At 39.0% G+C, this 25,437-nt stretch overlaps 3 protein-coding genes across 3 annotated transcripts in view; 1 reads left to right on the top strand and 2 right to left on the bottom strand.

Annotated features, from left to right (window-relative positions):
* The first annotated feature begins 60 nt into the window (after positions 1 to 60).
* tmem138 (transmembrane protein 138) lies at positions 61 to 2,088 on the top strand. The gene is made up of 4 exons (XM_037682952.1): positions 61 to 188; positions 1,475 to 1,646; positions 1,773 to 1,848; positions 1,925 to 2,088. The coding sequence occupies exons 1-4, from the start codon at positions 61 to 63 to the stop codon at positions 2,035 to 2,037; spliced, it is 489 nt and encodes a 162-aa protein (XP_037538880.1). The 3' UTR covers positions 2,038 to 2,088.
* Positions 2,089 to 3,545: 1,457 nt separating this feature from the next.
* tmem258 (transmembrane protein 258) lies at positions 3,546 to 7,630 on the bottom strand. The gene is made up of 4 exons (XM_037682953.1): positions 7,551 to 7,630; positions 7,121 to 7,230; positions 3,778 to 3,906; positions 3,546 to 3,697 (listed from the first exon to the last, which is right to left on the bottom strand). Exons 1-3 carry the CDS (start codon positions 7,551 to 7,553, stop codon positions 3,780 to 3,782), a joined length of 240 nt encoding a protein of 79 aa, XP_037538881.1. The 5' UTR covers positions 7,554 to 7,630; the 3' UTR covers positions 3,546 to 3,697; positions 3,778 to 3,779.
* A 2,540-nt stretch (positions 7,631 to 10,170) lies between these two features.
* myrf (myelin regulatory factor) overlaps positions 10,171 to 25,437 on the bottom strand; it is a 32,822-nt gene continuing 17,555 nt past the window's right edge. Inside the window, exons 6-27 of the mRNA XM_037683693.1 lie at positions 23,636 to 23,736; positions 23,362 to 23,476; positions 22,547 to 22,742; positions 18,848 to 18,924; positions 18,656 to 18,766; positions 18,457 to 18,562; positions 17,638 to 17,838; positions 17,184 to 17,292; positions 16,909 to 17,018; positions 15,183 to 15,343; positions 14,589 to 14,661; positions 14,424 to 14,506; positions 14,268 to 14,336; positions 14,094 to 14,177; positions 13,859 to 13,926; positions 13,650 to 13,724; positions 13,331 to 13,561; positions 13,038 to 13,128; positions 12,795 to 12,854; positions 10,551 to 10,656; positions 10,378 to 10,452; positions 10,171 to 10,251 (exon numbers count right to left, since the gene is read on the bottom strand). Of these exons, the coding sequence (XP_037539621.1) occupies positions 10,171 to 10,251; positions 10,378 to 10,452; positions 10,551 to 10,656; positions 12,795 to 12,854; positions 13,038 to 13,128; positions 13,331 to 13,561; positions 13,650 to 13,724; positions 13,859 to 13,926; positions 14,094 to 14,177; positions 14,268 to 14,336; positions 14,424 to 14,506; positions 14,589 to 14,661; positions 15,183 to 15,343; positions 16,909 to 17,018; positions 17,184 to 17,292; positions 17,638 to 17,838; positions 18,457 to 18,562; positions 18,656 to 18,766; positions 18,848 to 18,924; positions 22,547 to 22,742; positions 23,362 to 23,476; positions 23,636 to 23,736 (2,383 nt within the window). The remainder of the gene's footprint in view (positions 10,252 to 10,377; positions 10,453 to 10,550; positions 10,657 to 12,794; positions 12,855 to 13,037; positions 13,129 to 13,330; positions 13,562 to 13,649; positions 13,725 to 13,858; positions 13,927 to 14,093; positions 14,178 to 14,267; positions 14,337 to 14,423; positions 14,507 to 14,588; positions 14,662 to 15,182; positions 15,344 to 16,908; positions 17,019 to 17,183; positions 17,293 to 17,637; positions 17,839 to 18,456; positions 18,563 to 18,655; positions 18,767 to 18,847; positions 18,925 to 22,546; positions 22,743 to 23,361; positions 23,477 to 23,635; positions 23,737 to 25,437) is intronic.

Here is a 25,437-nt window from a genome sequence, read left to right on the forward strand (position 1 = left end):
AATGCAGGTGGATGAAACTGACTGAATAATCTGTGTCAAAGACAAAGGAGGACTGTGAAGATGCTCCAGACTGGAAACTACTCTCTGGTGCTGCTGGTCCAGCTGGTACTGCTGGCCTATGACCTCTTTGTGAACTCCTTCAGTGAGCTTTTGAGAGGGGCACCCGTCATCCAGCTTGTGCTTTTCATGTGAGTCACAAAACAACACGCTCAGAGGACGTACAACGAAATTATACTTGTCTGACGGTCGTTAGTCGGCTACAGCGAGGCTTTTAAAAATGTAATTAAACTCAAATATTCAGAGGGGAGCAGTTCAAAGTAAGGTCATCTGTTTCTCTTAGCACAAAAACGGGGTTTAAACGTGTATGTGCCATGTTATATGGTGTGGGGTTTAAATGATTTAACGTTATTTTGGCTTTTAGGTTCAAGAAACTGTTTCTAATTGTTTCTATCTGAGTAAATGTCACATCAAATCCTCAGTACTCAAAGATTAAACGGCTATAGTCTGGGACATGTAGTTTGGTAAATATTTTTGGTGTATTACATTGAAAATGTAAGGATTTGATGATTTGTAAACCAATTATGGACTTAGATTTTAAAAAAAGGAGGTGGGGGGGAGGAGAAAACAGACTGTTTGAAGAGGCTGCAGCTCCTGAAGGAATCCACGTGAAGTTTAAATTTTAATCATTTAGATAAAAAAAAAATCACTTGCCTCCCAGAACATGAGTTTAACATAAAAGAATTAAGGTTTTAAACACACCAAACCAGGGGTGTCAAACTCGCTTACAAAGGGGGCCAAAATTAAAACCTTTTTCAAACTAAGGGCCAGTTTCAGAATCTACATTAACTCAAGTTAGATACCAAACATCTTTTCTTGGTTGCAGGTTCCTCAACAAGAGTTTGATTCGTCTCATTTGACGTTCTCTGTTGCACTTTTGACATCATAATTAAAGATTACTGAAAAAATTAAAGTGATAAAAGTATTTTGCATTTAAAATAACATCTTGGGGGCCAGATAAGATGTCACGAGGGCCACATTTGGCCCCCGGGCCTTGAGTTTGACGCTCTAAACTGTTCTATGACAACGGTTAAATCTGGTATAAAAACAGACTTTTGCAGTACGATAATAACATCTGGTGATGTGTTGTCATCATTGTATGCTTCCATACAACGGTGACATTGGTTCTCTGCATTTGACCCATCATGCATGGGGTGCGCCCGGGTGGGGCGGCTATGTGGACGCGCGGGGAGCAATTGGGGGTTTGCTCAGACATGACATGTGGGAATGACTGGGGATTGAGCCTGTGGCTTTCAGGTTGGCTGCCCTACCTCTACCCCCCGCCCCCCCATGTATCTTAATGATGACGCAATACCTTTGTGGTTTTATTTCTGACCATTGAACTCCATTACAAATGCTCATTCCTGAGTCAAACCAGTGTTGACCCTCTAACACGCGTGTTGTTTGGAAACCACAGAATCCAGGACATCGCCATCTTGTTCAACGTCATCATCATCCTCCTGATGATGTTCAGCACCTACGTGTTCCAGGTGGGCCTCGTGTCTCTGCTGCTGGAGAGGTTCAGGGCTCTGCTGGCCTTTTCTGCTCTCTACCTCACCCTCAGCATCTGCCTCCACAGCTGGGTGTTGGTACGTTCAGCCATTCCCTTACAGAGGGTTATTTTTCAAACTCATGGATATCAAGTTGAAGTAAAACCCCTCCCTAAATGTATAAATCATAAATTAATGTCAGTTAATGTTTTTTTGTTGTTAAAGAACCTAAGGTGGCTCGATTCAAAGCGCTTCATTTGGACAGACGGTCTCCAAGCTCTGTTTGTTTTCCAGAGGACAGGTAATTTATTGCAGATAACAGATTGATTCATTTAAATGTTTTTTGTCTGTATTAATAACTCCCCGTCTGTTAACAGCGGCTGTGTTGTACTACTACTTATACAAGCGCACAGCAGAGTTTATGGGAGACCCGCGGCTGTACGAGGACTCTCTGTGGCTGCGTGAAGCCTTTGCCAGAGCTCGTCAGTGAAGACGCGGCAGTTTAAAGCGGAAACCTGAAAAGATTTGACACGCCTGACACATGGAACGTACACTAGGCTGAACACGGATGAGACCCACAAACATGTGAACGACACCGGGTCTCAGGGTTTGTTTACCGGCTCCTCAGACAGGCAGATGGGCCGCTAAGGGGTTTACACAGGTAGGTGTCCACAATGATGGCACATGCAGTGTAGTTTTAATCAGGATTGAAGTGGGTAATCTTGGAGGCCTTGTCAAACAAATTGAACTGCAGACTTGAAAGTTAAACATTTTGGAAGGACTGTTGCATGTTTTACCTGCCTTGGTGTGTTACTTTTCTGTTCTGTACCCAAGAACTCATTGTAGAACTTGTACTTTGAATATTTTGATATTCTCAGAAGAAAAAAGAAAAAAACACTGGCTCTTTTGCCTTATAAAATATTTGTATGTTTATATGCTTAATGAAAGTTTAAAGAGCCAATTTTTTACATGAACTCAGATGGATTTTGGATCATTTTTAGAACCATGTTCACAATTTTTTTTAAATAAATAATCCTTATCTAATGACGGTGTAATCCATCACTGGGATAGTCAGTCTTATCCTGAGACAAGGATAAGGCACGGTGCTCTATTTTTAACGCAAAGATTAATCAGGGATTGAGGTTTTAGGCACTAGTGAAACACACCACAAATAGCCGTCTGTGTAACAATAATTATTCTTAGTCAAGTAAAGCTGAAGTGCACTTCAGAATAGGCCTGTCATGATAAACAATAAATCAATTAATTGCGAGATAAAAGTATTGACCTCATTATCATTTATCAGCTTTATCGTGTCTTTCTACTGAAGACACTGGATGACAAAAGGCTCAACTCCGGTGTTCTTCACTGACCCCTCCCTTTCTCTTTAAAATCCATTTTAACAATCTAAAATTGCGTTTTTAAATCGTTAAAAGCAGCTAAGCTAAGAGCTAAGCTAACAGGCCAACCTCAGGAAAAAAACCTCCGTCTTATCGAAGCTCCAAAATTCATGGTGAAACCCGTGCCTTTGTGTAAAAAATTGTTTTTCTCTGCAAAAAGAAGCTGAGAACTTGTTTACTGATTTTTATTAAAAGCTTTGTGTGAAAAATGCTATGCTAAAGAGCTCAAACCACACAGAGTGTCCGCCATTTTGAGAACCGAAGAGACAGCCCCATGTCACGTCAAGGGTCCTCTCTCCCATTTTTCTTAGAGACACGCTGCTCACTCCTTCACCATCCATCCTTCGGTTCAGTCTTATACTGCCATCCAGTGGTCCAAAAAAGGTACTACACTCAAAACAAATTAAACATTTCTTCTTAAATGTAATAATTACTAATTGTCAAATTTCAAATTATCGTTTATCGCAATAATTTGAGACAATTAATCGCCCAGCAAAATTTGTCATTTTGACAGGCCTACTTCAAACCTCATAAGCGTTTTACTAAACTCCTCAGTATTACCAACTCATTGTTGAACAGGCTTAAAGAAAGACAACAGACGTAGTACAAATCCCATTTACTTGTGAAACAATAGCCAGAGTCCATATGATTCCAAATATTGTCAGTGCCATATGATTAAATCCAAAATCCTGTACGTGTTGTCTGTGATGTCCTTTATTCTGCTGGAATGTGTCATTTTTTGAATTTAGTTACCTGGAAAGAAACGAAAGAGAATGTAGTTAATAAGTAGGTTTCAGTAACATGACACCTGTTTAGCAGGACTTCACACGTACCCTCATACGTAGATGCCAACCCACAGCAGTAAGAAAAGCACGCCGAAGCCCATAAAAAGTGAGGCCACGAGGGAGATCAGCAGCTCCTTGTAGACGTCCCTCGTGTATTTTGTTGACGTCACCTCATAACTGATGAAGAGTTGAGGTAAACAAAAAGTACAAGAATAAACTACAATACACTTTGCTCTCTGAACAGCCATTATGGTTAGTTCTAGTTAAAAATGAACTTTTATTATATCAGCAGATATTCAAATCTATGTTCTTCTACATGGGAGTAAAGTTAGTTGGTTTCCAGCATGTAAACAAAAGTTAGATTTGACAGCCTCTTATTGAGCAGAAAACTGGAGAAGTACTTTTGTTGTTTTGAATTTTAAGCAGTTCTCTTTTGGAGCCTGTGCAGGACGAGACGCATATTCAAATAAACTTTTGTGCTCACCAACTGTTTTAAGGAACTTCCACTGTTGCCCGTTTCCCCTGCAGTAATGAAACGTAAAGCAAATCAAATGGAGATGAATCTGTGAGCTGCAGGTCTGCAAGTTGAACAACTTAAAGGCAGCTGGAGTTTAGGAGGGAATACATTTTACATGTAAAGTCTTTTCCTCAGATCTGCGTGACAGATCACTTCAACCACAATCTGTTTTTAGCACCAAGCAGAGAGGAGCGAATTATTTGAGGGTTAATCTGAATCCTGTTGTATTTTATTTTCTGAGCAAGCATGCCGTCGTTTCATGTGTTAGATTAACTTTTAAAGACTTTTGAACAAATTCAAAACTAGAGATATTTGACAAGAAGAAGAAATGTTATCAGCATATGTACTTAAAGATACATTTATCACGGTGCAGCAATTTATTCTCACACAGCTGGACCCAAGGAACTTGTTATAATTACAGTCAAATCTAAATGTATAATTTTTTTTTTTTTTTTTTACAATGATTATATGAGCACATGCATTCAAAATATTAAACTGTTTTTGCATTTTTTTTTATGCGTTTTTATTTTTTTTAAGAAAATGCATGTTTCTGTTTGGAATGTTAATTTTTCCTTCATGCCATTAAAAAAAGGTAAAGATGTTGCAATTCTTGCAAAGATACTGTGAGTGCTGAATAATTTTGCTGAAAGCTGCTGAAGTTTACTTGAAATAGCAGAAATTTAGCAAGGTGGTGGTAAAACGAGCACAATTAAAGCTGGAATTAGCAGAAAAGTACCGTAATTTCGGCCTGTAAGTCGCGTTTTTTTACATAATTTGCATGCCCTGCGACTTATACACCGGAGCAACGTATTTATGGATTTTTTCCCATATTTATAAACCAATTTTTGGCTGAGATATGACCGTTTTCATTCTGACTGAAAATATTGAACATTAACATTTTCAGCTGCTAGATGGCACTCAAGTTGTATGGCATGCCGTTATGTCATGTAATAGGTAAACGTGGCTATTAATCGGCCTGCCACCTTCGTCCAGCTCTCCTGAGCAACCGTCAAACCAGCTTCATTTCACTGCGCCGCCCCGGAGAAATGCAGCTGATTTGACCATTGAAATGCATTTATTAAGTAAAAGTTCCACTGAGACACACCTTTACTATGTCGAGCAAACAAATAATTGATTTAGGTGCTTGTTAAATTTAGAAGAAACGCACAGCGAGACCTCCCGTGCACGCTCCCGCAGCCGTAAATCGGCTTTTGAAATACAGCTGAATTGACTGTCAAAGTGCATTTATTAAGAAAAAGTTAAGACTGAGACACACCTTTACTATAATTTCAAGCAAATAATTATTTTTAAGTGTTAATCTTATTAAATTCTTGTTAAAGTCCTCCCGTGCACGCTCCCGCAGCCACCATTTGGCAGCCAATCAATTTTTGGCACAACACCGGCCCACATTTCCAGGTTGTCCGCGATAACGCATAATAGATGTGACATATTTATGGGTTTTTCCACTTTATTAGACATATTTGGACCGACGCGACTTATAGGGCGGTGCAACGTGTACGGCGGAATATACGGTAGTTGGAAATAAACTGAAAATAGTGGAATGAAGCTGAAAAGTTATGAGCAGAAAAATAGTTTTAAGCACAAAAATTATGAAGGCTCTGAAGAGAACTCCGTTTGTTTTCAGTGCAGAATAAATATTAGAAAAAAATGTTTAAAAAGTATAAATTACACAAATACCAAAGGCACCACAAAAGTGTGAACGCTTGCTGACTCAGCATTCACACTATCAAAGTTGTTCATCACATTAAGATAAAGTCATTTCATAGTTACGAATGCACGTGCACAGCTTCACCAAACACTTCCGGGTCACAGGTCATGTGGGACAAACGTTGCGGTTGCTCTGGAAACGCTGCTGGAACTCAACATATTCAACAGGTAAATTTATGTCGTTCTACTGAGCCGATTTATTTGCTCTAAACTGATTCATGTCAAACTTTCCTTTAAGATCAGTGGTGAGCTGTTTCATATATATATATAAATATATATATATATATATTTGAGCATGTTTCACAGCTGAGTATATTGTTAGGCATAAGTCCCAATTAGCTGCAGGATATTTTAGTATAGTAGGTAGAGAGTACCTGCAGAACCTAAAATAAATTAAATATTTAACATCCGTATCTCAGCTCAGTTCAGATATAAATAATAAAATTCAAAATTAACTAAAAGACTAAACAACAATGAAAGTAGTAACCATATTGGATTGGTAAATGCATAAAATGATACAAAATCAAAACGTTTAAAATAAATAAGTTGTGCATTTATTTTGCCTAACTCTACCATAATGCCACGCGTGCAGAAAATTACAACAGCTTTTTATTGTGGCATGCGCAGCAGTACCATTAACTGGACATAAAACATAAATCCCTCTGAATCTTTTTTGTGGACAAGTCTGTTTTTGCAGAAAATCTTTTTGTACGTATCCACAGTTATTGCACCAATTTTTCCAGGCACATCGTCTTTGCAGAAACTGTGCAAGTGACTGTTCATATTTTAACTTCATCCTTGGTTTTCTAAAATAGACACCCTAGAACATGTCTTCAGCTGTGTTGCTGATCTCACACTGGCAATCTTGTGTAAAAAATCAAAATGTGTGCATTCATCAGCAGAAATGACAAACGTACTGTTAAACCAAGCCTCCATTTTGTGGATGTAGTTCATGAATTGTGCTCTAACAAGTAAATCATCTCGTGTGTAAATATTGGGTTTGCTTACAGGATGTAGAAATGACATGTAAAGGTAAATATATCCTAAATTAACAACTGTGCAGGTTTAATGAAGAGTAGCCCACGAGCCACAACTCCCTCCATATAAAACACAGCAGACATTTGCAGGGAAGCAGGAAAAGGATACACGAAGAACCAGGCGGTGAAGAACATCCCGATGGCCAGCAGGACCACTGTGAGGTGAGGGAACACCGCAGGGTTCACCGGACTGGTGTATCTGGTCATGGCCTCGAGCTCCTGCAGACACAGCAAACGTGACAAGCAGCTTTACATTAAAACCTGAAACTATCGTTTTGTCATCAAAACGATACAATCTGATAATAAATACAGATATTAAAAAGTCTGTGACTTGGATTTTGTGCTGCAAACACATCGGTTCTGGTTTCTCATTAGCGAGTAGCTACTGGGAGAGAATCACAGAGACGTGAATCTGCCTGCTGTGCTAGCTCTTCACACAAAAGGTACCGCGTTACACATGTGATTTATAACGTGCAGTTGAGCCTACCAAAACATATTAAAACTGAAGTTACATAAAATAAATGCGAGTCAATCCTTACCATTCTGTAAAGAAGAAAGTTTCACTCAGCGCTGTTCCAGATGAAAAGGCCACGTACTGACTACTACTTCCTGGTTTTTGACGCACGGTTGACGTATCGCGAAGTTAATTCATCCCTGAGTTTTGCCTTTCAGGCACGACTACATTTAAACGCTCTTTTGTTAATGTCGTATAAAATATTTTTAACTTACTTTACTATACGCTTTGTCCGATTCGAATCTGTTAATATTATTACCATAAAATAGTACCGCTAACTGTGTGAAGAGCTATTTTTACTTGTAGACGATACTCAGGGAAAACAATACTCTATGTAATTTACGTTTTCGAGAACGTCTGAAACTTCTGCTGCCATCTAGTGGCCTGAATGAACAATAGTTTCAACTTCAAAAAGGCACAAGAAAATCAGGCAGTGCAATGACCACTTTATTTACTGTATGCAGTCATAGTATTACAACATATTTTATGACCAAATGCTTAGAAATTTAACAATAAATTGGCCCAGTGATATTAATGTAGCCAAGGAGATTGAAGCTTATGTTATTTTATTTTCAAACTGAGAAAAAAATTACAAATGTGTTTTCTCGTGCTTATCAATTATTTATTAACTCCCAAAGCTAAACGTTAATATATTAATGATAAAAACCAATAGAAAAATAATAATAATAAAGGACATCAGATAACAAGGAGGTACAAAATAAAACATGGAAACAGTAAATGGAGTTCTACCAGGATTTCTGACACCAGTTTGATGCACTGGAAAAAAGCAAAAGCAATTTGTATATACAAGTGAATAAAAGTGCTACAGTGATTTTATTTTTATTTTTATGCTAGCTGGTGCATTTTAAACAAGCTTAAACAGTACACAATACCCACACCAGTATACTAAAAAGCTGGTATTCATTTAATCTTAAATTTTATCATCTTTGATGGCTATTTTTCCTCTTTATTGTTATTGTTTGAGTTGTTCTATTTTATTATCTAAACAAAGGCACATGTGGAATACAAATTTATTACACATTTCCATTCATGCATATTGTCAGTTATTAGAGAAAGCCTCTGAAACAAAAACAGAAAATACAAACAAAGAAAACATTATATATTTCAGTCATATTAAAAGTATTATCATTGCATAGTCTTAGTCCTATAGGCACAAATAAAGATAGAAAATGTCAAGAAAAGTATATAAAAGAATACTGTAAAATGTCCATGTTTAACTTTGAATTATTTCCTCTCAGCTTGTGATGCAGATCTTAAAATAAATCAAAACATATCTTCTCTCTAAGCTGTGATGTATAATTTTAGAGAAATGATTGGGCATGCACCTGAAATGATGTCATTTCATGAAATACCAGCATTGTCCAGTTAACAAAACACAGTGTACGCTATTCCAGTGTTTCTAGAGAAATTGTCAGTGTAGGACTTTTCACTAAAAATATATCAGTGTATCAACACGTTTATTTCCTGTTTGCTTATCCAGTCCTGAGGTGATCGTTCAGATATTTTGAACTAGGGTTCTGTGGAAAAGTTATGAACAGTTATTATCTTACCTGTTGTAATAACAACTCCAATTACAAAATGTTATCAACGTTTAACTTTTTAAAACTTTTACTTTGGTGTCAAATTGGCATTACAGAGGTGTTTACATTAAATTGTAGTTTTCTGCAAGTGAAAATAGCACAGCAGCAGCTAGCTGTAGCACTTATAAAAAATATTATTTTAGTATTTCTGCTAAGTTAATTGCACGTTTCAAAATAACAGGGGAGTAAATGTTTCTAAAATAGCATTTGCACAAACCTTTGTACATTTACTGAAGAAAAATCACATATTTATCCGAAAGTGAAGTTGTTCAAAGTACTATCTACAACAGGTAAGATATTAATCGATATTAATCTCCACAGAACCTCATTTTAAACAATCTGAACAATCTATTTAAATATATTGTTTCCAGTAATTCCACTAACTGGGTTCAAGTCAGGGGTGCTCACTTTTCCAGTATGCCTTCACTTGAGGGGCAATTTCTAGTTTTAAACTTTTAATAAAGTTTCATTCAGTGTCTTAACTCTAATGTAGGAGTTTCATGATGAAGCAGCAGCATCTTCAAAAAAAAAAAAAACTCCACTGCATTGTTTGCCAGTGTTTACTACTGAAGTACGTTTGATATTAAAGTAGTAATTTCTTCTCAGTGTATAAAACTCTAAGGTGTGTTGTTGTAGACAATGGTTTCATGGGTACCCAGATTCAAAGCATTACTAACTAAAATGAATAGTTTCATTTAAAATCCACTATATTTTAGCCTGGAAAGTAATAATGGCTTATTTTACAGTTGGAAGACATAGTGATCCATAAAGGCATAAAGAGATTTATAATCATGGCTTTTACAGTCACAGTTAACAGTCAATGCAGTAAATCTGCAGGAATATAAGATAATCCAGTGAAGACAGGAAAAAGAGATGATCTACTGCAAATACACAGGGACAGGGTACGCATTTACTCTTAAAAAATTAAAATAATAAACAATAATGAGACAAATTAATCATCCTATCACAACACTTTACAACGGGGAACACGTCGGGGAAATATACAACGAAGTATGAAGATGCAGGGAAGCCCCATCCTCCTCCTCACACGCAGCTGCTCTGAATAACAAAACGGTAGTCGGAGTACGGTGACAGTTTTTCCTCTGTGGCACAAGTCACCTCCCTCTGTCAACAAAAACACAAGTACAAAAAGTTCTAATCAAACATGATCTTAAAAACACGCTCTCTGGGTGAAAGAAGAAACTGCAGCGTCTGACCGAGTCTCAGATTTTACAAACAAAATTTACTCACAGACTGGGAGACTCGGAAGCGGTACGTGATGTCCTGGAAGGAGAACGCTGACACTGACCAAAGATGATGAGTCCCCTTAGAAAGAAGCAAGTGCAACAAAAGAGTAAAATAAAAACAACAACAATAATAATAAAGGTTATATGAAATATTTTGAACATGTATGTAATTTGTACCTTTGCTGATGAACTCTGTCCAGCATGGATCTCTGTCTCTTTGTGGTTGAAACATAAACGTCCTCTGGTAGCTCCACACTGGTGCACCCACACACTGTTGGCATATCTGAAAAACAAAAGTCCTAATTGTTTAGAGCAGTATTTTTGAATAATTTTAACTTATACTTTTTACTGGAAAAAAACAGGTGATTCCCAGTTAAAATGTTTCCTGCAGGATCACTCTATTTTGGAGGTGTTCCAATCAGGCTTCAAGTCTCTCCACAGCACTGACACTGCTCTGTTGAAGGTTTTTAATGATATTTTCATAGCCACAGATGTAGGTGACTCTGTGCTTCTTGTCCTACTGAACCTCACATCTGCTTTTGACACCAGCGACCATGAGATCCTCATGTCTAGGCTGGAGCAGTGGGTGAGCATCACAGGGTCGGCCCTCAAATTGTTTAGGTCTTACCTCTCCGACAGAACCTTTTGTGTCAACAAGGATTTTATTTCAACATCAGCAGCCCTTCTGTGGGGGGTACCGCAGGGATCGATGTTCGGTCCTCTTCTCATTTCTTTATACCTATTGCCACTATGTGCTATTTTTCATAAACACAGCATACCTTTTAATTTTTATGCCGATAACTGTCAAATTTACTTCCCTCTGAAGCACACTGGTGTACGTTCTGTTCAACCTCTTCTTGACTGCCTGGTTGACATCAGGGGTTGGATGGCTTTAAATTTCTTAAACTTTAATAAGAAGAAGACTGAAGTCAAGTTGTTTCCACCTAATGGCACAATCATGAACCACTGTATCGACTTTTCCTCTCTAGCCCCATTAGAGAAACAAGTAGTCACTAATCTGGGAGTGAAAATGGACCCTTCTATGAAGCTAAACTGTAAATATGATTGTTAAATCCTGTTTTTGTTTTTTCAGTTGAGGTGACTGTCTAAATTGAAGCCCATACTGTCCAAAAGTAATCTTGAAACAGTAATACATGCTTTCATAACATCCATGCTTGATTACTGCAATGTGCTTCTGTTTGGAATCAGTCAGACCTCCATTGTACATTTACAACGGGTTCAAAATGCTGCAGCCCGATTTTTAACCAGTACAGGCAAAAGAGAGCACATTTCTCCAGTTCTAGCCTCCCTGCACTGGCTCCCAGTTCACTTTCAAATTCAGTTCAAAATCCTTCAGTATGTTTTTAAATCTCTGAACAGTTCTGCCCCCTCTTATTTTGCTGATCTGCTGCAGCCATATGTCCCACAGCGCTCTCCGAGGTCAGCGGACCAGATGCTTTTATTGGTTCCAGGAACTTGTTTTAAGCTCAGAGGTGACAGAACCTTCTCTGTTGCAGGTCCAAGACTGTGGAATGAGTTACCACTGTGCGTCATGCTCCCTCTCACACCGTTTTGAAGTCTTGTTTAAAAACTCACTTTTATTCCCTGGCTTTTGACAATGTGTGAGCTGATTTTAACATCTGTTTTCTATAATGTTAGTCATTTAGTTTCTTATCTTTACCTCTGTGGGATCTATGTATTTTTTGCTGTGTCCTTCACTTGTTTGTTTTTGGTGTACAGTACAGCACTTTGGTTGGCCTTGTTGCTGTTTATAAGTGCTATATAAATAAAGTGGTATGGTATGGTTTCTCAATTAAAAGGTGTGCATCGTTTGCTTCTAATCAAAAACTTTCTTCATCGTAGAGGCGGAACTGTACGGTTACTAATGCTGTACTGCTCAAGAACAAGATAGTTGGCAGTTAAATCAAATGCACTGAAATAGATTATTGCAAAAATGATTTCCATTTAGTGTGTCTGTTCAGGCGACTGGAATTAAATTTCTGGTGAGTACTAACTTTCTGCATGCATGGACATTACTGTCTGACTCACAAACAACTAAAAAATGAGTCATGTAAAGATACTGAGTGAAAAGGCAGCTTTATTCCATCAGCTGAAATTTAATAATGTGTTGCCAGCTTAAAACTAAAGCATGTACTTCACCTCAACACTCTGGGTCACAATAAGTGAACATTACCTAAATAACTTACCACAATTTGAACAAATGTTAATGTAAGGAAGGATAAGTCAAATTGTGTCATTAAACAAAGTAAGCTTTGCTTAAATTTAGATTAAATACATTAAGTTAACCTTAGATTAGATTTATAACAGCAGTCTGACTTTATTTGAAAGATACTTGCAAATACCATGAAGCAACATGATCTGATCTATTTGTATTTACAGTTCTGTCATGTTCATACTTACATCATGAGTAAAGTAATTTGAGAGGAGACATTTCTTTGTCCATGAAGTGAAAGAGTGTAGCTGGAATCGACACAAAGAAAACGTGCGTCACACACAACACACCAAAAATGATACTGTAATTGTATAAAAGAGACATTAGTGTGAAGGTTCCTGCAGACCTACCATTGTACACATGACAATAGCACATTTTTTTTTGATGAAATGAACAAAAATTGTGAAATTCCTGCCTATCTAGTAGTCTACCTGCAGGTTTCTGCTGTTGCACACCTTTGTGCAGTAATTTCTTGTTTTGTCTCCACAATTTGAACACTTGAGAGTCTGGGAGCAGCTGTTCCTGCAAACGAAAACAAATAAAACTGCATTATGGGAACCGAACTTTAGGTACTTCTGTCCTTTATCAATAAGTAGACAAGCTTTGTTTGCTGTCATCAAACATATAGTTTCACAGTCTGCATGTTGCACATATTGTGTGTACATATACATATATGTGTATATATGTATATGTACATAGTAGCGCTATGGCTGAGCTGTGTAACCTTTTCCATGTAGGCTGCGTTGTCTGCGTGGCACAGGCTGCTGGCCCTGAGGCAGGCGATTGGTGGTTCCGGCTCCTTCTGGGTCTGCAGGGACAGGTTTCTTGGACTTGGCAAAGTACATGGGTGCGGAGGTGTGACTGAGGCGGTTCCTGTTGTGGCCATCTTTGTCCATGGGCCTGGACTTGGCCTTCTTGTTAATGGCGCCTGGTGTGGGAACCAGGCTGCTTAAACCTACAGAAGATGTATCATTCATCTTAAGATAACACAGAAAAACAAGTCAAATATGCAGATTTACTTTGCTAGATTTTTTTCTGTTTACCTGAAGTTGTTTGGTTTGTATTCAGGGTCAGGGTCGTTGCTGACTGGTTGTTTACAGCTGTGGTTGAACAGCAAGCTACCGAAGAACATCACAAGTCAAAATTATATATTATATTCATTTTACCCTCAGACATTAGGTAATTATTGGGATTTTTAAAACAATCCAAACATAACTTGTGCTCCTACAGGTAAGTCAGGACCTCCACTCACCTGGTGCAGGTGTGGTGGAGAGTGGAGTGTATGGATTCTTGTGAGACGATCCCAGTGCAGCTCTTGACCTGCACCAAACAACAAACGGAAAATGAAAACCTCACTTTGATGCATCTGAATTCATTCCACCATGCTTACACGTGTAGCCCGTGATCCAGTTTCAGACGGAACAGAAGGAAATGTGAAACAGGAAATCATTTGTAGAAAGAAATGAAGATTGGAGCTGATGGAGTACCATTTGCAGACAGGTGGACAGACAGTTACAGTAGCAGTGAAGATGGGCATCCAAGAGATGTAGAGGACACAGGAAGGAACGCAGCTACAGGAAGAGGAGCCAGTTGTAGAGAATTATTGGAAGGCTGTAAATTGATTGTTTTCACAGTTTCTCTGCACCCGAGAGAGAACATACCCATCTTTCTCTGCGATGTCTCCTCTGTGGTGAAGCGTGAGCATGTAGAGCACGGACATGGAAATGACACTGCAGGCAACAAAACATAAACAGGAAAGTCATTATCATCCTTCATCCTGAGGTGTAGCCGGCGTCACCGTCTCACAGAACTCGTACCTGAAGGCCATAACAATGACCAGAGCCAGGATGGTCCCCTGCACGAACCTCTGACTGATGCAGCCCTGATCCAAAGGGGAGCTCTGCAGCAGGACAAACAAATACAGAAATATGAACATCCTGCAAGTTACTCTTATTAAACTTTGAAAAAGCACCGTTACAAACCTTGCTCCCAATTTTGACTGTCTTTTTCTTGAGCGGGACGCTTCCTGTTCTGCTGAAGTAGCTTCCTGATTGGCTGAAAACACAAGATAAAGAAGAAGTTCATCATTACGAGTCGTAATGAATGTCCATCGTAAAACTAACTTTAACGTGGTTTAATGTGGCGCTATGGCTCTGTAGACATTGAACGTTGCTGTCTTGTGGTGTTTCTAGTGTAAAATACTTCCACACAGCGGACATGTTTAGATGAAAAGTTTGTTAGCTGTTAGCCACAGTGCTGCTAACTCAGTCCTCACGTTGTAGCTGGCTGCAAACTTTGAAATGGATTTCCTGAATGTGAGGCGGGTCTTATTACTCTGGGCTCATGAGACACGCCGCCGTTCAGGAAATCCATTCCATAGTTTTGAAGCCAACTTGCATCATGGATCGGAAATATCGGCAGGTGGATCGGAAAATCCGATACGTAAATTATGCTGGTATCGGAGGCCGATACGATACTGGATCGGATCGGCCCATCCCTAGTTACGACGGACTTCATGCGAGACGCTCTCTTCAAATGTGAGACATGCTGTTGTAATCAGGTGCTTGTTTTCTCACCTCACCGTGCCTCCGCTCACGGTGCTCTTCATGCTGTCGAGGCGGCGCAGTTTGGCCAGTTTGCGGCTCCAGCGCTCCAGTTCGTCTATACGAGTCTCCAGGTTGTCGGTTAGCTTGCAGAGCTCCTTCACAGCTCCGACGTTCTCCATGAAGATGCGCTCCTGTGACACCAGATGATTGAGTCAGTGCAAAGAATGTTTTCCAGCTGTAATCGCTGCATAATTTCCTGCTTGCCCTTGACAAAGGTGGATGGTTTTCCTCCCGCTCCTGCTTTCCTCCTGCTTAATGTCATCAATATGTTGCTATTTCTGTGCTGAGGTTTTTTTTTTGCAACAACTTTCACACTGTGTCTCTTCAAGGACACAGTGTGAGATATGATGTTTTTTTTTTTACACCTCCTCTTTCCTCGTTTACCCTTGTCTTATCTAAACACAATGGGCAGCGCCTCCCACAAGGCTGCAGCCTCAGACACCTCTGTCTACTTATGTCTGTTTGTGTTTTACTTGGATGGGCTGTACTGAAATATAATTTCATTGTGCTTCGGTGCAATGACAATAAAGCTGATTCTGATAATACATCACGTGTGAGCTTTTTGTTTATGGGGTGCCATTTGTAAAGTTACACAGTCAAAAATTAACAGCAATATTTTTGGTTTATTTAACCTTTCATAAGAAAAAAATAGTTTTTTTTTCAAAGTCATATTTTCACCATGTTATTCATACATTTATAAATGTTATAGTTCCAAACTAAATATTTAATTTACAAGCTAAATATTTAGCTTACAAACTAAATACTTACTTGCAAGTTAAATATTTAGTTAGCAAGCTAAATATTTAGCTCCACACTAAATATTTAGTTTACAAAATAAATGTTTATGGCAAGGTAAATGTTTAATTTACAAACTAAATATTTAACTTGCAAGTTAAATATTTAGTTAGTAGACTAAATATTTTGGTGTTAATTAAATATTTAATTTCCAAGCAAAAAATTTATTTCTAAAACTAAACATTTAATTTCTAAACTAAAATTTTAATTTCTAAGCTAAACATTTAATTCCTAAACTATAGAGGTTCAGCTTTTATTTTGATAGTCCACGTCTGCTTTTCAGCAAGGAATTTGCAGATTAGCTAAATATTTAGGTTTGAGTCAAATATTTAACTTTTGAGGTAAATATTTAACTTGCAAGTTAAATATTTAGGTCAGCGCTAAATATTTAGTTAACAAATTATGTATTTATTTTGGAAATTAAATGTTTAGTTTGGAAAATAAATATCTAGGTCAGAGCTAAACATTTAGTTAGCAAATTAGGTATTTATTTAGGAAATTAAATGTTTAGTTTGGAAAATAAATATTTAGGTTTGAGCTAAATATTTGGTTAGCAAATTAAATATTTGGTTTAGGAATTAAATGTTTAGATTAGAAATTAAATGTTTAGTTTTGAAAATGAATATTTTGCTTGGAAATTAAATATTTATTTTACACCTAAACATTTAGTTCACTAACTAAGTATTTAACTTGCAAGTTAAGTATTTGGTTTGTAAACTAAACACTTATCTTGTAAATTAAATATTTAATTTGGAACTATAACATTTATAAATGTATGAATAACATGATTAAAATATGACTTTGAAAAAAAAAACATTTTTTTCCCTATGAAAATCTAAATAAACCAAAATGTTGCTGTTAATTGACTGTGTAACTTTACAAACGGAACCAAATTGTTTACCTTGTTGACGACTAAGAGGTTGGGAATTGTATCTCCGTTGGCACACACCACGTCGCCCCCTTCTTTCACGGCTTCCGGCAGGATTTGTTGAACTTCCTGAGCAATCACGCCTGCGGAAGAACGCATTGAGCACAGATGGCACAATCAGAGATGCAGATTTTTTTTTGTCTATCCACATAACAGGCAGAACAAAACATTAACTTTGTTAAGACGATTGCAGTTGTATACAGGTTTTTGTTTAGAGTTGTAACAGAGGTTACATAGGACGCATTTACCGGTCTCTGCCGTGCTCTCTATGCCCACAGTGGCAGCAAACTCAGGCTTGTACTGATAATGGACCAGCCTCATCTGAGAGATGCGCTTTAAATTGTCTGTGGTGTCCACCTACCGACAGACGAGCACAAAACACGCCTTAGTGCACGCTGGAGATGACAGTGTGACGTTACATAAGGCTTTAACAGCCAACTCTATCATCCATAAAATGTAACTTCAAATGAAATATGAAAAGAAGTTTAATTACTTTGTAATTTTTTTTTGCTTGAAAACAAAGAAAGGCAACATCTCCAGTATAAAATCAGAACCAATGTGAGTGTCTCTAGAACATTGGGAGAAAGACCTAAAAAATGACTCCACAGGTTGTGTCACCCAAATGAAACTATCTTGAAACATGACGTACAGTTTTTAGAGCCACAAAAATAATTTAATAAATAAAACGCACGACGTCCTGACCTCCTGAACATTTTCTTTCGCCCTGATGTCAGACGGGTGGACCAGGGAGCCCATGACCTTCAGGTTGCCGTGGACAACGAGGGCCTCGTCGGGCCGGTCCGTGTTGATGCCGACCCTGCCGTGATGGTACACGGAGTCCGGCAGCTGGCCACGCTGCCACAGCACCTCGGTGTCACTTTCAAACTGGCCTGGGTTGGATGCCTAACGCACAGAACCAAAGAGGAGGGTGCACAGAGAGTCTGATTCAGATAATTAACCATTAGACCAAAACACAACTTTAAATTTAACGCGTCGACAACATTCAAATATCTTTGTTTTTGCTTTTCTGCCAGGAGTTTAAGAATATCTTGGTTCTGCCTTTTATCAAAGCAGATGCTGTAATTTGCAGTTGATCACAGCCGTTATCACAAATACACTTTGGATTTTTAAAACTGCCCAGTAAGCATAAAAACACAATTCTCCACAGAACTAGTTAAAAAGGCTTATATTTGTACTTTTCCTAGTCTTAGCAGACCAACTTTATTAAACAAACACGAGCCAGTCTAACCCGTCTGCAAGAAAAGCACATTAACTAAGAAACTGTCAAATAGGACGAAGTCTGTTGAAAGAAAAAAGTCTTAAAACATGGAAGTGGTTACGATGCAGTCAAATATGCAGTTACACATCTGTTGCGTTTATAATAGCAGAAAGCTTGTCCTCTCAAATACTTCAGCAAGCAAATATAAAAATAACGGCAATGATGAGAGTAGAAAAGCTTGGGCGTCAGATGAAACGTGTCACATTCACACAGGTTATGATTGTTGTAGGAAGGGGACAGACATGGCCAGACGTTACCCTGACGATGATCCTCTCCGACACGTGAGCAGCCACAGTGTAGCTCTGACTGTGGGACTGAGCGTGCAGCGTCACCACCAGCATGAAATACCTGCACACATCAGCTGATCAGGACCAGGTGTGGAAGCAGCAGAACATTAATGAGACCAAAACGCTGCTCTTGTTCTCATGGCGGGCCCTTCACCTCTGGTCTGGGTTTGGTTTGCCCTTCTTCCTCATGTTGTTTGCCGTGGTCTCGCTGAAGTGGAGCCGTCCCACTGTGACTTTTGTCACCTGCTCTGATGGCAGTGTGACACTATTAGAGACGGAAATCATAATTACATCATGAAATAACACAGATTAAATTTTTGATGTTGTTTCTTGAGAGCAGACTAACAGAACTGGCTTGAAGGGCCTCTTGCTGCGGTCGGACTGGGACTGCTCCACACTGATGGACTGATTCATGGCTTCCACCTGCCAACGAGGAGCAAACACAACGCACACGTACTAAATACACCTGAACACTAAAAATCACCACAGATCACTACATCTGTCTCTGCACTGAAACTCAAATGTGACATTTGACCGTGTCATTATTTCTATACACGCTTTCAACAGCAACAAAAAACAATTTAAATGTTTATTTCTGGTAATATTTGTTTAAATAATGATAAAGTGTGATGACCCTTTTACATAAAAAGGGTCATGTGACCAGCCGGTGGAGCAACAAGAACAAAACCCAAAAATTAATAGTGATCTCAAAACACCCCAACACCGCTACATTTATTTATTATGATTTTATTTGAAATATAGGACACTGACACAATAATGCACAATAATTTAACCGTTGCCCAGATCATGGGCTTTTTAGCCGAGTGCTAATTCGTAAACCCAGTCCCTGGTAGAGCTGTCATTTCAAACCCCAACCCAAAACCTGGCCCGGACCGACCTGGATTAGGGCTGGTCCAGGCCATTATAATGTGATTAATGTGCAGGTCGGGCTGGTTTTACGAATCATACAGCACAAATAAAACGAGAAGATGAAGAAAGAAAGAAGAGTGCAGCAGTTAATCCGACTGTGGAAGAGATCGCTGGCGCATTGCACAATAATTACGCAAGTGGGCTCAGATTTCTGCGGTTTTGCCAATCATACAGTACAAAGAAAACTAAATAATGCACAATATAAAATTGTGTTAATCAACTTGTTGAGGTGGAGGCAGGTCTGACCGGCCGGTTTAAAGAGGTTTAAAAAAGTCTCGTTAAGCTCAGATGGACACCTGTCACAGGCCGCGCACGTCCGCTGACTTGCTGTTTGAAATGGATTTGCGACCTGTGCAGGGTGTTACCCCACTTTTTGCAGTGACTGCTGGACATGGGCACCAGCAGCACCAGCAGCACCAGTGGCACCAGCGGCACCAGCGACCCTCGCTACCCGAAAAGGAAGAAGCAGGTAAAGATAATGGATGGATGGATGAATCGGCTGATCACCGGCTGCGCACATCTCTGCACCTGCTGTTATCTGCGGTGAAGGAAGTAGCAGCATTTACAAAAGCCAAAGCGAGCAGCACGTTCAAATAAAATAGCCTTGCTCTATATTTTTCCAAATAATTTTGCTCTAAAATATTTTTGTTCATCTGTATAATAGTCTATATTTAGAGTTGATTTTTTTAGACTATTTGTTTTGTATGTTAATATCCATTTGGTGACTTGTTAATAAACATACATTTTATATCTTCCTTTCATTGCGTTTTTAAAACTATCACATAAAACTGATCTGCTTACAAAAGCAGTAAAAGCTTAATTTAAAAAAAGTATTTTTTTTTAGGTTCGGCCCTCTAATTACCGGAAATCCGTTGGGTCCAGGTGCGGCTCAGAAAAAAAACACCCTACGGGCTCGGTTTGGTCCGGGCCAGGTTTATTAGGCCCGAATGCAACTCTAGTCCCTGGTTATTGTCTGCACATGACAAAAGGTTTTACTCGTGATGTTTTTGATTGACTGACATCATTATGTTTTTGTTTGTTGTTGTTGTACTTCTTTCATCTGCTCCCTTCTTCAGGCGTCGCCACAGCGAACTATCTTGCACGAAGAGTTTGCAATTGTTTTTATTGTTATTTATTTTTATTTTTTTTACACTGGATGCCCTTCTTGACGCAACCACAGACCACTGAGCTACCACAGCCCTCTATATGGAGCAGAGAGCTGCCATAGGGTGCCCATGGGAGCAGATGATGGCGTTTAAGGGACTTGCTCACGGGCCCAGAGTGGGGTAAATGGTTGTGGAGTCATAGCTGGTAAATGCAGTTTACCTGCTACACTCCGTGGTTTTTGTTTATTAGTATCCATGATTTGTTATTTTTGTATTTGGATGGATTTTCTTTGTGTTTTGGGTACATGTTGCTGTATTTCTTGAATCAATTTTGCCTTCTCAGCCCCACACACCTGGATTTTATTAATCAATCAGCACACCTGCTCTCTATCTCTAATTATTTCCCATATAAGAAATAGTCCTTTATATTAAGTACTTGTTATCAGATTAAGTAATTTCTTGGTCTGTTCTGTATTGGGGAGTGGTGGCGCAGAGGTTAGAGAGGTGGGCTTGTGATCCGAAGATCGCCGGTTCAGGCCCCGGCCCCGACAACATCAAAATTGTGGGTGGGGTAGGTGAACCACCCACACTTGCCCCCACCCTCATTCGCCCCACCCTGGGCCCATGAGCAAGGCCCTTAACCCCCACCATGTGCTCCCTAAACAGGTCTCTCTTGAAAATGAGTTCTCGTGGCTCAATGAGACTAACCTGTATAAATAAAGGCTAAATGAAAAAAAAAAAAAAAAAAAAATTGGTGTATTTCAGTCGTTTCTAGTCAATGTCAAGTCGGTTTAAATCTTTTTAATAAAATATAATAATCTTTCTTCCAACTTCCTGTCTGCTGCTGCCTCCATGGCCTGCATTTGGACGTTTCAGCTTTAATTCACAACATTACTAAGTCAAGCCCCCTTTTTTTCATTCATTCAACCTTTATTTATACAGGTTAGTCTCATTGTGTCACGAGGACTCATTTTCAAGAGACCTGTTTTAAACAAAACCACAGATAAGGTACACAAAACAATAAACAACAATGAAATGCAAATAAAGTAAAAATAAAATGTAGTGTTATAAAACAAAATCAAATCAAGGTGTCTTGAAAAATACTAAAATACTAAAAACAGGAACAGGTTTGCTTTAATTTTTCTATTGAACTTGTCAATTGTTTAAAATCCCATAAAGAGGTTGTCAGGGGTTTTAGGTAAAGGTTTATGGATGTTTATCACTGCTAATGTTAAATTAATGTTGAACCATGTGTGTGAGTTCAGTTTGTTTTCCTCTCAGAGAGGAGCCTGTAGGCACCTGACGCCTCCGGACTGAGAGGCTGAGGTCATCGTGCTGATAAGCGTGTATAAAAAACACTTCTTGTACACTGCCCGTTGCAGATTCTCATGACGGGGCTTTAAATATGTAACGTTGAACATCTGTATAAGCGTGTTTCGTGACTGTCTGTCCTTGCATGTAAACTAGGTTAAAAAATCTTCTTGTCATTGAGTGTGCTTCTTTTATTTAAATAAGTTAAATAGAGGATATTTTAATCTAACAGAGGTCAAAGTGGACAGCTTCAGATCTTTTAGCAAGGTATTACAGTAGCAGAGTAAGAAAAGACCCTTTTGCCTAGTTCAGTCTGCACTGAGGGAGCGCTGCAGGTAATTATGTCCTGAGAGCGCACGCTGTAGCTGCACTGATCATGTGACATATAGGAGGAAATATATGAAGGCAGCAGACCAAGAAGTGATTTATAGTTGAATATGTACCAGTGAGAGCGTCTGTGTGAAGTTGATGACCAGTTGACCAGTGAATACAATGTGCAGTGATGGATTTGGTAATTACAGCCAGTTATGAAATTTAGTGCGCCATGATAGACAGCATCCAACATCTGCAAGGTGCTTGCAGGAGCGTTCATGTAAATAATGTCACCATAGTCAATGGCCGATAGGAAAGTAGCAGCTTGTATATGATATATTTGTATATAAAGATGTATATATGTATACATAGCAAGATTCCTTTACCTTTACTCCGTGAAGCTTGAGGCAGAAGCAGTCGATGGGCTGCAGGCCCTCGTTTGTCTTGATGTACTTGGGATCTCCGAGCATTCCGACGTAGACCGTGACCTGGAAATGGTTCTTCTTTTGGCAGACAAACGCATCGTCAGCCAAAGAGAAGTTGAAGCCTTTGTCAGCGTCAACCCGGTAGGTTGGCATTGGACTGAAGATGGAAAAAGGAACGCACATGACCTCAGATTTGTTACTGAATGTTGCCCTCAGGGATACACATGTGGATTAGGTTGATGTAACTCACACATTTTAGTAAACAAAAACTGCATACAGGTGGTAAAACGTGATTCTTCTGTTGGTCAACACTGTTCAGCAGGTTACACAGGAACATTTGGCCCCTCTAAAGTTTAGATAAATGAAACCCTCATTTTCTACTCGAGCGGGGTTTGGTGTGTTTAGTGTTGCAACGGTCAACCAGGTGGTTTTGATAACATATCTTAAAAGGTCGTGAGTTCATTTTAACCTTCCTCCCTATCTATTTTGGCACTGCGAGAGCACAAGAAAGAGCTCACTATTTTTTTTTTTCCTTTTTCACTTTAAGTCAAACCCCTGGTCTCGTTCACTCCCCCATACATCTAACCGCTGAGGAATTTTTTAGAACTCCACATTTCATCTATTCCTTTGCTGTCCCTGTAGACTTTGTTGAGTTTTGCAAGAGTACAATTAAAACTCAGTTTATCTTTGACACTGTGGATTGTTTATGACTCATTTGGTTCCAAACTGTGCAGTTATGCCCACAATAAATAAAAAAAATAGAACAATGCACCCACAGCTCTTTGCAGTTGACATCGTAAAGCGGCGTCCACTTGTTCTGCTGGTGAGGCTGCCACTTAATGCACTGATAGTTCGGGTCCAGGTAGCTGTTGTCTGCGTCCTGCATTAAACCTGGGACAAAGAGTTTTTCTTTTAAGCATGCTAAAGTGAGCAAACTAAATATAAAAACAGCTACTCTGTTCAGTAAGTCTTAATCTGTGTTAAGAGTTAGTAAGAGCAGGTGAGCGGGAGGTAGAGGGGGTGCGAGGATGAAGAAAGATGCCTGCCTACCTGGTTCTTGTTTGATGATACCTGTGAGGATTTGGGAATTCAAGGTGCTGTTGGGTGAGTCCGAGTGCTTCCTCTTCTTCGCCTGATGACCAGGGATGCTGCTGTGAAAGGAAAAGAGAACACAGTCATTTAGTTCAAACTTAAGGCAAGCCATTGGAGCATTTATTCAAAATCCTTGATATCAAGTGGCCTTTGTTCTCAACCGTATTCCAACTAGTCAGCCAAAGTTCTGCAGAGGTAAAAGTCTGAAACAAACTAGTAGATGACCGAGTTGTACTGGTTCACTAGATGGTATCAAAAACTCAAACATGTTCACCACAGTCAACAAAATATCTGTCCAATAATACTTTCATCCAGTTGCTTAGCCGCTTGTTCCTTTTTATGGTTGCGGGCAGATGGTGCCTATCTCCAGGAGGTGAGGTACAGCCTGTACACGATGCACAGAGACAAATGACACAGGAAACCATCCACAATAACATAGGGACAATTTAAAGTAGTTAATTACTTTAACATGGATGCTGTTGGACTGTAGAATGAAATTAAAGAACTTGGAAAAAAGCTGTCGCCCATACTGAGCTTGGTTCAGCTGAAACAAGACTATTCAACTAAACTGCTACAGTTTCTGAAAGCCAGCAGATCAGGGGCCGAACATCCAGTAGTTAAAGTCATTATGTAAATAAACCAAGCACAGTAGTCCCTCGCTACTTCACGGTTCGTTTTTCACGGACTCACTCTATCGCGTTTTTTAAAAAAAGGATTGTACATGACACACAATTGGCTGATTGATGGATGAGCCACACGGTCGGCATGGAATTTTTATTTAAAATAAATTATTTTAAATTATTTACCACCTGCTGCACCTTTGTGCAACCCATGCTGCAGGATAAGCTTCCTCCTGCAGCCGAGGCAGAGAGCTGAAATCATAACATTCTGTGCTGTTTTAGAGCATTTACAGTTTAGAAACATTGTTTAGAATATTGCAAGAGTGTGACAAGAGTTTAAAACACATTCATATATATATATATATATATATATATATATATATATATATATATGAATATATCTGTGTATGTATGTACACTGCCTGGCCAAAAACAAAAATTCGCCACCTGGATTTAACTAAACAAATAGATACGAGCCTCCTATTGTATAATTACTGCATGGATGATTATCAGCTGGTAACAAGTTATTTAACCCCAACTGGTGCAAAGAGTTGCTTCTCATTTCTTAAACAACCATGTTGAAAGACACATGACGTGGTCATGGAAAAGATGTCTGTCTGGTTAAGAAGGGTCAAATCATTGAGGAGATTGCAGAAACTACTACAGTTGGGTTAAGAACTGTTAAACACATTATTAAAAACTGGAAGGATAGTGGGGACCCATCGTCTTCGAGGAAGACGATTCCTTAGATGGAGAACTTTACTAATTGGCTTTTATGTATGTGAATGTTTCTGTAAAGTGTCCTGAGACAACTTTGTTGTGATTTGGCGCTATATAAATAAACTGAATTGAATTGAATTGAGGAAGAAATGTGGCCAGAAAAAAATCTTGAATGATCGTGATCGGTGTTCACTTAAACATTTGGTGAAATCAAATGGAAGAAAACCAACAGTAGCACTCAGAGCCATGTTTAATAGTGAAAGTAAGAGCATTTTCACACGCACAATGTGAAGGGAACTCAAGGGGTTGGGACTGAACAGCTGTGTAGCCTGAAGAAAACCACTAACCAGTGAGGCTAACTGGGAAAAAAGGCTTCAATTTGTTAGGGAGCATAAAGATTGGACTCTAGAGCAATGGAAG

The sequence above is a fragment of the Nematolebias whitei genome, chromosome 10 (genome assembly GCF_014905685.2).
Source record: "Nematolebias whitei isolate Nwh7 chromosome 10, NemWhi1, whole genome shotgun sequence".
Taxonomy (NCBI): Eukaryota; Metazoa; Chordata; class Actinopteri; order Cyprinodontiformes; family Rivulidae; genus Nematolebias; species Nematolebias whitei.

Bases quoted from the DNA above. Each gene is read 5' to 3' on its own strand.
- tmem138 (XM_037682952.1), top strand. From the start codon at position 61: ATGCTCCAGACTGGAAACTACTCTCTGGTGCTGCTGGTCCAGCTGGTA. The intron at 189-1,474 runs GTGAGTCACAAA...TGGAAACCACAG, and splicing joins ATCCAGCTTGTGCTTTTCAT to AATCCAGGACATCGCCATCT. The intron at 1,849-1,924 runs GTAATTTATTGC...GTCTGTTAACAG, and splicing joins GTTTGTTTTCCAGAGGACAG to CGGCTGTGTTGTACTACTAC.
- tmem258 (XM_037682953.1), bottom strand. The intron at 3,907-7,120 runs GTATCCTTTTCC...ACTCTTCATCAG, and splicing joins TTCACCGCCTGGTTCTTCGT to TTATGAGGTGACGTCAACAA.